The sequence below is a fragment of the Crinia signifera genome, chromosome 2 (assembly GCF_055691185.1).
Source record: "Crinia signifera chromosome 2, ASM5569118v1, whole genome shotgun sequence".
Taxonomy (NCBI): Eukaryota; Metazoa; Chordata; class Amphibia; order Anura; family Myobatrachidae; genus Crinia; species Crinia signifera.
The window spans coordinates 317,493,378-317,504,226 of record NC_139218.1 but is presented as its reverse complement, the minus strand read 5'-3'; the positions used below and the strand labels follow the sequence as shown (position 1 = coordinate 317,504,226).

General features: G+C 43.9%; 1 protein-coding gene across 1 annotated transcript; it reads left to right on the top strand.

Annotated features, from left to right (window-relative positions):
• The first annotated feature begins 1,286 nt into the window (after window positions 1-1,286).
• On the top strand, window positions 1,287-8,728 carry RND1 (Rho family GTPase 1). Its single transcript, XM_083169066.1, has 5 exons — window positions 1,287-1,513; window positions 2,595-2,682; window positions 6,797-6,906; window positions 7,449-7,583; window positions 7,955-8,728. Exons 1-5 carry the CDS (start codon window positions 1,394-1,396, stop codon window positions 8,198-8,200), a joined length of 699 nt encoding a protein of 232 aa, XP_083025192.1. The 5' UTR covers window positions 1,287-1,393; the 3' UTR covers window positions 8,201-8,728.
• The last annotated feature ends 2,121 nt before the right edge of the window (window positions 8,729-10,849 follow it).

Sequence of the window (10,849 nt, the reverse complement as noted above, 5' to 3'; positions counted from 1 at the left end):
TACGCACCAATGTTCTATAGTAGATGTTTTTTAATGCTAGAAAAAGCACTTTGCAAACACCGTTGATGTATGCATTACAGGTGCATATCTGTGGAAATGGCAGTAGCATTCTAAATAAAATCCTAATGCTGGGTACATACTGGAGTGATTCCAGCGGCCACTGGGGCCTTATTCAGGTTCCTTTGCAGCAGGACTGTGTTCGCACGGGGACTGATGTTGTGTTAGTGCGCATGTGCATATCTGCACACGTGCATACGCAGGTTGCGTGCACCCACGGCGAACCCGTTTGCCGGGTGCACGCAACCAATACAGCGGGGGCGGAGAAGAGCATGGGGTGCCGGCCAGCACCAAATGGGAACGTCCAGCGTTTCATGGACATTTCTATTAAAACACTGGGCATTCTTATGCTTATGCGGGCATGACGGACAGGCGGGATGTCAGCTGCCTGCCCACTTTCCCCTGAACTTGCACGCATATGTAAGGTTGCTCAGAGCAATATTACATATGCGTGCACCTTCCACATCTTTCGATGGTCGGCGACATCCATCGCAGGCCCCTGCGCTTGAGTCAGCCTTACAACGCAAGGCGGGGATTGGTTGATTCGCAAGGGTGCAAAACAACTAGAATAACCCCCTATATCGACAGTGCCGCAGGAGAAAGATATAGGGCATACACCCTGACCGATATCGTTCACTATATCGGTCAGTGATGCCACCCGCTCCATACATGCAGTCGCTGAAGAGATTGTCAGATTGAGCTGCATGTACAGTTGACCTGGTGATAATGACCCGAAGCCACGTGCATCACTGGACAATTTGCACAAGATATCATGAATGATACCGGTATTGTCCATATCACTAGGTATCTATCGCACAGTGGGTACCCAGCTATAATCTGATTATTTAATTTAAAAAGGAACATGTATAAACATAAATAGAACTAATTGGCACTACATAAATAAATAACAACATTAAATATAAACGTAAATATGCGTTTATTTAGAGGCAGTGGCAAAGGCCATAGGAATTCCGATAGGAGCACCCTGGCAGCAGCAACAACAGCAGCAGCAGCAGACGCAGACAGTCCGATACAGCACACATTGCGCCGGTGCCACCACACGTACAGTAGCAGTCTCTCCCTGCTGGAAGGCGGACTGCGGAATCTCACTCTTCCAGGGGACATGCAAAACAGGGGCGGGGCGTCTCCCAGAGCCAGACGGTGATTGGCTTGGGTCACTGGGCTCTCGCTTCGTCATTTGCTGGAGGTTTATTCTATATATAAGGCATCCGGGAGGCATGCATTGCATCCAGTCATTGCGCCGCTGAGTTCGTGTGTTGCCAACAGGAGAATCTAATTGTCAGCTCTGTCCCCGAATTATTCCTATCCTACCGCCATGAAGGAAAAGAGGAGTCCCCAGCCCGCCGTGGTCCGGTGCAAGCTGGTGCTAGTGGGAGAAGTACACTGCGGGAAGACGGCAATGCTACAAGTGTTGGCCAAGGATTGTTACCCAGAGGTGAGGGTCGCATGCGGGCACTATGCTGAGTACCCGCCATCAGCACCGGGATCACTGATAACTGCTGCCTGCCATGCCCCAGGCGGTCCCCTCCCAGCGTAACCGGGTGTTGCATTGCTGGCATGCCTGTGTGCACCCGGCTGTGACTGCAGCATGTTCCCAGGCTCCTGCATCGTGCTGCCTACCACTGCTGGCATCGCCCGCCTGTACCGCTGGATTATACCTAGGCATGTGGCCTGCGTGTTACAGGGTGACCCTGGGCACATCGTGCTGTATGAGGCTGCTTTATTGGTGCCCACATGACTTGTGCCAGTCATTACTACTGTGCTTAATGTGATTAGCTAAGCCGGGCATCTTGCATCCTGGCACAGGGCTTTTACGGAAATAATTATTAGATATTATTACTACTTCTTTTGTGCTAAATAGTTTGGTTATTGTTTAATATAGTCCCTGTTTAGAACAAAGGTGCTGGAAGCAAATGGTCATTTATATTCTCCAGGTTGGCATGTCTGCATACCAATCTTAATTGCCATAATTTTATTTAATAACATTTTTTTATAGTAGTATAGTATAAAGATTGGGCACTAGAGCTTAAAATAATGATTTTCCTTTTTAGCTGTCATTGGTGAATGTCTACAGGTTTTGGGGTATATTTTAGACAAGTAGTAATTTATTATGTATTTGAGGGGCAGGAGAATTAAGCATTAGGATAACTAGTCAATTCAATACTGTAGTTGGCTGTAATTTAGTAGTACTGAATGTTTGGTTCTTATTGCCATAGTTTCTAAGTCTGATTCTGGTTTCTCTCCTTTGTCCTTCCTGTCTGGATTGTCTTATTGTGTGGTGCATTTGCCTTGCGTATCAATATCTGTATGTTGCAGTGATGCCATTGAGACACGTGTGCTTGCGTTGGCTGCAGTGGTGTCAGTGAGCTGTATTGCCCGCAGTTCCATTGTGTTGCGTAGGTGTCAAACCGCTGTGCTTGTGTTGGCTACAATTATGTCCTAGCATTGTTACGTTGCATTATAATATTTGTTGGCTGCAGTGTTGTCAGTAAGCTATATGTGTCTCTTGTTTTTAGACCTATGTACCTACAGTATTTGAAAACTACACAGCTAGCTTGGAGACGGAGGATAATCGCGTAGAGCTCAGCCTTTGGGACACATCAGGTATGTATTCAGTGAGACAAAATGTATAGCTAGTTTTTACCTCTATAGAGAAATATTATAAGGGTCATGAGTTGTGCATGGGTCATTGGGTCGACCAATATTAGGTTGACATGCATTGGGTAGACCACTGTAGGGTGACATGGCTTGGGGTGACACATGAAATAGGTTGGCATGCCTAAGGTTGACATGGTTGGAAGGTCGACACTAGCATTAAGTCAACAATGGCTAGGTCGGTTGTCAAAAGGTCGACATGGGTTTTTATTCTATATATTATTATTTTTTGTCCCAAATGTTGAAGTGGATACTGTCAAAGTGTACAGTGACCCCTCGCCATGCTTCAGCCACGGTGCCTTGCTACGCTCAGCACACTTCTATTCTCCCTCCACACCCTAGTTGATGGTAGGGCATGAAATACAGCCTGTCGGCTCAAAAATAAAGAGTGAAAAACCCATGTCGACAGTTTGGCTGTCGACCGAGCCATTGTCAATCTAATGCTTGTGTCGAGCTTAGGCATGTCGGCCTATTTTACAACCGAACTAGAATGAACACCTCCTGGTGTATTTTTAGTGAATATTATTCCATAGGAAGTCCTAAAACTGCTCATCTGAGCCTGTACTATAAATACAGTATATAAATATATATATATTTTTGTTAATGTGTACAAACTGTACAATTCCTGACTCTAGTAGACCACATGCTAAGTATTTTAATCCTCTCTATTGTAGTTGTCGCTTCTTAGTTATGACAAATCTAATGAACTGCTGTATAACCCTTACTTTGCTGGTAAAGAAGGTGGGATTTTTAAATACAGTGCTGTCCCATTATTTTATTTATTTTTCCCATACATCTCTTCTGGAATACACACTGTGCCTTTATTCTGTGCCCAGATCTATAGAGAGCTGTATCGGGGTTTGGCCCAGACATGTCAAAATGACCAAACATATTATTAGCATTGTTTTTATATGCACTGTTTATGTGCAAACATTTCAGTACAGCTGGAGGGAGTGGGAAATGCTATCAAACAATTGTAGGTGGGAATAGACCGTAGATTTAAAACATTCCTTTTCCAATTGTTCTAACAGAAGAAAGTTGTAATCAAAGGTTTATTGTGCTTCCTGCTGGGAGATGTTTAGCTAGTCTTTCAGGCCTGAAACTTCCCTGAGGACAAACTGGGATGAGAAACATTGCTGGTCAACACCTATTGGCCACTTCCACTGTTAAAAGGAATTTGTTGTTGCAACTGTTAATTGGCAGCTTGAATACCTCATTAGTTTCTCAAAGTTGTTCCCAAAACACCAATCTAATTACTCTACTTACCCCTACTTCCTGCTGTATACATACTGGGATGTTTCCAATGCAATATAACTTTTGTTTTTTCTAGGAAAGATTTCAATGAATGTGTTTGCGGTTACATTATACTGTGTTTGCAAACATGACTTTTTTTTAAATCTAATTTCCTAGGCTATTTTGGATTTGCTTTTGACTGTGGAACAGTTACATCTGCCCAAAATACAACATAAATAGTTGTGCTTGTCTCATGGCCCCCCCCCCCATACATCAAGCGTCTGTTTCCCCAATTTCCCACCCGCCAAAGCCATTGCCTGATGGCCATTTATGATTTGCGATCCGTTGGAGCTGGAAAATTCTTTGGGGAAAATTTACTAAGATGGGATTTCTATTTCAGATGGGATGTGGCTGTGGGTAACCAATCAGATACTTTCCAAAAGGTAATAACTAAAAAAGTCGATTCTGATTGGTTGCCCATGGCAAAATCGCATCTGAAATAGAACTCCCATCTTGGTAAATTTCCCCCTTAATGTTACGATTCCTGATTTACCAATCCTGACCATTTTTGATGGGGAATCGAGATTTGTAAACTTAATGAATATTCATGATTGCCTGACGCAGGCATCAGAGGATTAGGAAATTACAAAAGTTTTTCTTAGATGTATGTGGGCCATTAGAAATCCAATGATATGTCATTTCCGATCATTGATACATACTCCTGTGTCTATGCATTGGCTTTGCACCATACAAGTTGCAACTGTTTCACATACCTGAGCCCCCCCCCCCCCCCTTTTTTTCCCTTTCTATTTTTTTTTTTTAAACAAAATATGAATGGTCAATGCACAGACATCTCTTTCCCAAAGAAAAAGATGTGGTGAACCATTAAACTTTTCCTAGGTTAACTGTTTTGGAAAATCTTAATGATTTTTATTTTAATTACACATAAGATCTTGATTTGTATGTTTGGAAAGATCTGAGTAATGTGGTCCCTCCATTGCTGGCTCTAGCTTCCCTCTGGAGGTGCAGTGCTGGCACTTAATGATTTCAGCTGGCTACTTGCTATGCACAGCCAGTCTAGTCGCTGCTGCAGATCAGTGGTGAGAATCTGGGAGGTAGCGAGTGGCTCAGACTTGCACATTCAGCTACGCAGCTCTCTAAAAGCCCCAGGGGAAGGGATGCAGCAGGCACCAGCCAGTCCTTGTGCAGTACTCTAGCATCCCAGGTAGCCAGCCGGACTCTGGATGACTGGCGCCTTATTTATTTTTATATACTGTATATGTATACATTTTAGGCATGGTATTAACCGTATAAATTAGCTGATTTTTTTTATTGTATCATAATAAATACCTAAATGCAAGATCTGTATAAGAAATCCCAAAGTGAACTTATATCTTGTACAATTAAAAAAAAAAATGCATGCTTGCTTTGACCTTCTTCATGTAGGGCTTTTGCTTGTAGCTCTCGGTATTTACCATACCATTGGTCTTCTGTCTGTCTAATTTTGGCATAGTTCTTAATATTAATACCCTTGAAGCATGCCATCCCCTGTAGATACTACAGGGCCACTGCAGTGCTGAATACACCTTTTTAACTAGTTAAACTCCTGTTTGTACATATTTTTATACTTAATGTCTTGATATTCTGCAGCCTCCTGTCCCTAACATGATTGGTCTGGCCTTGTTGCTATGGAAACTGTTCTCCTAGTCAGGGAGGGGGTATTTGCTATTCTAAGCACGAAGCTGCTGAGCTGAAACCTGAAAGGGAGGGTGAAGTGGGAAAACCTTAAGGCTTGCAGCTTCCTTGCCCTGTGTGCCTGAGGGGTTCGGTCTGGGCAACATACCCACAAAAGAACTGCGTTATCCCCACCCTCCCCTCTATAAGCTGCCTCTCAACACTGAGGCTTTCTAATAAAGAGGGCACTTGTGCATATGACTCTGATAGCAAGCTCTGCCCGGACAGCATGATTGCTTGCTCTGTGAGGCAATCGTTAAACTGATGTTCTGTCCCAGACCTCTTATAGCACAGAGGATGTGTTCTCATAAGGGCATAGCAGATAATGGCCTCCTAGGGAAAGGACTGCTGCAGTGCTACAACACATGTTCAGTCTGATTGACCAAATGGTCTCTGAAGTTGTGCTGCGTGTGAGTGATTGTGAACAGCCACTTCATTGCTGGAGACTATTCCATAGCCTTCATAGAGGACACGGTTGTGTGACCTGGATACGTCCTAGAGTCTGAATCGCTTGCATTTATTGGATCATAAGCCGTGTTGAGTGCGCAATTCATTTAAAGGCTACCTGTCAGTCAGCGGAAAGGGCTGCCTTGTGGCCAGTAACCACACTAAATGCTGGTATCGCCTCTGTTTTCACTAGTGAGTTGGTTCTTGGTATTGATTTAGTAAATAAGCTGTCTGCCTCCACTGTAAGTAGGTAATGCGTATATCTTATAAAATGGTCTTTTTACAGGGTTGAGCAATGCATTCTGTAACAAGCAAGCCTGCACATAAAATTAGTTTTACTTGCCAACAATTCCTTTATTATAGCTGGAAGAATGATTTAATCAACTGAGAAATATTGCACAGGGCCAGGATTTAATGCTGTTCCTATGTGCCATGAATTTGCTGATGGGATTGCTATCAGGCAGTTCATATCTTGAGCCGGTCATTCAAAAGCCTGGAACAGTAGTTTATCCTTATATTGAGTTCACATGCTTATCTGAAGCTGACCAGAAAGGGTGGAGTTTCTTTCCCATCTGTGTTGGGGGGTGACAGCTATAAGCGTTACTTGACCTTCACACCTGTTGACCATTTGTCTTCTCTCCATTTCCAGGTTCTCCATATTATGATAATGTCAGGCCCCTCTGCTACAGTGACTCTGATGCAGTGTTGCTCTGCTTTGATGTCAGCCGGCCAGAAAGTCTAGATAGCGCTTTAAAGAAGGTGAGTAAATTGACTGTACCCCACTCATGATCTGTATGAGTGAGGCTTATATGGTCTGTACTAGTTGTATGTTCCTGTGCTTTGAAAATAGGAAGAAGAGTTGTCTGTTCTTCTACAAAGGAGAAGCAGAGATTTTGCCTATAGTAACTAATTACATTCTAGCTATCGTTTAGCTAATCTTAACTGGTTGTCCAACAAGTTCGACCTGATTGACTTGAGATTTATCCTATGTGCAGGAGGATCAATCTCTTGGTTAGATCCAATACACACGGGATCCTACAGCATCAGGCACATCAGATTTTGTCAGATAAATTGGCCCAAGCCATCTGAATTGGGTCAAATCTGACAAAATCTCACAAGTGTAAGGGGCCCTTTACTGGAGCAAGGCTTCATATTATACCTGCAGCTTCTAGAGAAAATGGTCTCCGTTTTCATTTTACCTTGCTATCTATAGTGCAGATGGGAAATTCCATACTGGATGCGGATGACTAGAATGCCATGGCTATATTTGTATGGACTCTGATCCCTTTTTGTACTTGCAGTGGAAAACCGAGGTCATGGACTACTGCCCTAGCACAAGAATAATCTTGATTGGCTGCAAAATAGACCTGCGGACTGACCTCAGCACGATCATGGAGCTGTCCAACCAGAAACAGACGCCCGTGTCTTATGAACAGGTTTGTGCACTATTTTTTTTGCAATGCAGTAGAGAATCCGCTGTAAGACCTTTTTCTATCCCCCTTTCATATGTACAAAGTGCACATTGCATTATATTCTGTAACCCTATGAAACACCGTCTTTCTATGTATGTCAACAATGTGCAGTTTCCCTACTGGGGAATGTGTAAAGGTCATAGGTCCATACAGCATTAACATGCAAAGTTGTTCAACTTCATTATTCTGTTTTCCTTATATTTAATTTCCTGTACAGTGGCACTACTTTGTAAATTAGCAATGTTGTAACAGTCCATATTTTTTGTAATTTAAAGGCTAAATATATGACCAGATATTCGATGCAATATTTATCATCCTTTTCTCTTAAATTCCAGGGCTGTGCAGCTGCCAAACAGTTAGGAGCAGAGAGCTATCTCGAGTGTTCAGCTTTTACCTCAGAAAAAAGTGTACACAGCATATTTCGTTCTGCTTCCACGGTGTGTCTGTCCAAACCTTCCCCTCCAAATCGTAGAAGTCCTGTCCGGAGCCTATCCAAGAGACTCTTAAACCTGCCCAGCCGGTCTGAATTAATTTCTTCCACTTTCAAGAAAGAGAAGGCCAAAAGCTGTTGTTTGATGTAGGGCTGTACGCCGGGCATGACACACGGACACTTGTATCAGACTTTGGGCATTCCCCAGCGTTCTTTATCACTGGCATAGAACGCCAGGCCCGGGGGTGAAGATCCTGAGAGCAGTAACCTCACCCCCAGGGGCTGAGCTGGCACACAGGCTTGGTGAGAGAAAAGCTGAAAATATTTGCACATGAAGGACAATTTTAAACCATATGGTGTTGTGGAGCTTTTCAAGACCACTAGAATAAAAAGCTAATTTTAATAAAATTATCCCTTTCCTTCCTTGGGCTACCCCCCTGGACTTGCCGAAACATTATCATTACAGTGTTAACCCTGTGGTACTTGTGCCTGTACATTATTGTATAGGTAGCAGCTGTTAGTGAGACTACTGGTTCAAGTGGTTTTCTTCCCTGCGCTGTGAGGATTATAAACTTTATTTTTTATTTTAATCAACTGTAAACTTGTATGTGCTTGATATGTGACCTTAATTTTATTTATTGAAAATATATGGGAAAAAACAAACCTTGACTTATTTATTTCGGAACTTAACACAATTTAGTAATTCGGTCTTCAGATTGCAAAAAATCTACAGTAGTGGATGTACAAGCAGCACCATTTTTATTTTTGTCTGTGTGTAGACTGGACCCTAGATTACGAGAGCAAACTCTGGAACAGCAGTTGCAAAGGTCTGGTTCTCTCTATGCAATATTAATATTGCTTAGCGAATGGAAAATTTTCCTAAAATAATTACAAAATATAATTATTTTCGAGTGTTAGGGGGTATTCAAACCAGGAGCACGGCTGTTGATCCCTCCTGACAGCCGTCATCCTGGCCAGTTTGCGGTTTGCCCGGCAACATGTGAGCTACAGTTGGCTATTCTTCTTTATCTACTGTAAAGCACTGGGTCATTGTTAGAAAGTATATAATTCTGCATAATAATAAAACGGCTGAATCATACAAAGTTAGAGACATGTATTCCACAGATTTTTGTCATTAAGATCCTTGTGGTAAATGGTTACCAGTACATACTGTACACTTTTATTTTAGATATATATTTGGAGATATATATATTTACAGTATATATATATATATCATTTATTTCGAAAAGTTCTGTAGATATTCGGTGGCACTCTGTGTCTGTCATTTGTCAACAAAGTATTTTTACTATAGTGCAGAATGACCAACGTTTCTGGGTCCAAACCCCCTTTGACGATATATATTTAGAGATTACCAATTCAGATTAAGGGCACCAATTCAATCTTGAGGCACTACTGTCGAGCTGGCCCGACAGCCCTGACCCTGTCCCGTTCTTGGGCCGCTCGACCGAGAAAAAGCAGACTAGATCAAGGGGGATATTCAATCGCCGTCGAGCATCTCCCGTGGGGGAGATGCTCGACAGGCCCTATTCAATGCTGTCTTCCCCGACAGCATTGAACAGGGTTTCCTGGCAGAACGAGCCCGACATCTCTAGCAGTCGGGCTCGTTCTGCCGGGAAGTGACGAGCTGCCGGCTGCATCTCGTCACTTCCCGGCCGCAACTCGCGGCCATGCCCCCTTCTCGTCCCGCTGCAGGCGGGGCATTGAATCCCGCCTGCATGTTCTCGGTCGAGCTGACCGAGAACGGGACTGGGTCACGGCAGGCGAGCAAGCTCGTCTGCCGTGACCCGAAGATTGAACCCACCTGCAGCGTGACGAGAAGGGGATGTGGCCGCGAGCTGCGGCCGAGAAGAGGCGAGCTGCAGCCGGGAGCTCGTCACTTCCCGGCAGAACGAGCCCGACTGCTTGTGAAGTCGGGCTCGTTCTGCCGAGACACCCTGTTCAATGCTGTCGGGGAATACAGCCATCTCCCCTGTCAGGAGGTGGCTGCGGGATAACACTTTTTGTCAAAACTAGCACAAGTTTGATTTTCTTATTGACTACAAAAAAAACATGTGAGTCAGATAGCTAGTAAGACGCAGTTTTGAAATCTAAACACGCACATCTCTAATAAATACAGTACTGTACATGTGTGAAATTCTGTTTTCACCTACATGCAGCAGGAGCCACTGCAGTCATTACATGTGGGGATAGAGTAGGTGTACTGGAGGAGTGGCACTTTAAGAAAACTTTACTGCTGCAGGCTCCTCCCTCCTCTATCCCCACCCAGACCCCAGTCTTAGAAAAAGTGCCCGGAGGAGTAGGTTCTCTGGGCCTCTTCTCCTCAGGGAGTTAGGTCTTTTTACTTAATATAAAGGGTGTCTCTTTGTGTGAATCTTGTTATCAGGCAAAGCACACACAGGATGTGGAGCCTCAGACACAGACTTCTCAGTCAGATTCTACTGAGCCTTTGCTACAGGATGTGTTGGCTGGATTAGCTGCAGAATTAGCTGCTTCCAGGAAGGACAGGGAGCGTTTTCAGGCTCACCTCTCCATGATGGGTTCTACTGAACCAGCCTGGGTTAAGACCCTTATACAGTCTGTGGGCTCTTTGTCCAACCCAGTGGCTGGCCCTTCACGCCCTCCACAAAAGCGTCCTAGATCACCCATAGGTTCAATACAGGGAGCTGATATTGATACTGATGGGGATGAGGATGTGGATTTACTTCAGGTAGATGAACCTGAACACATTCAGGATGAGGCGCTACAGCGTGATGATCCTCAGGGGGTAGAGGGCCTGATT

Excerpts from the sequence above, each read along its gene's own strand:
- RND1 (XM_083169066.1), top strand. The coding sequence starts at position 1,394 with ATGAAGGAAAAGAGGAGTCCCCAGCCCGCCGTGGTCCGGTGCAAGCTG. Across the intron at positions 2,683-6,796 it reads CAGCCTTTGGGACACATCAG|GTTCTCCATATTATGATAAT; the intron begins GTATGTATTCAG and ends CTCCATTTCCAG. Across the intron at positions 6,907-7,448 it reads TAGATAGCGCTTTAAAGAAG|TGGAAAACCGAGGTCATGGA; the intron begins GTGAGTAAATTG and ends TTGTACTTGCAG.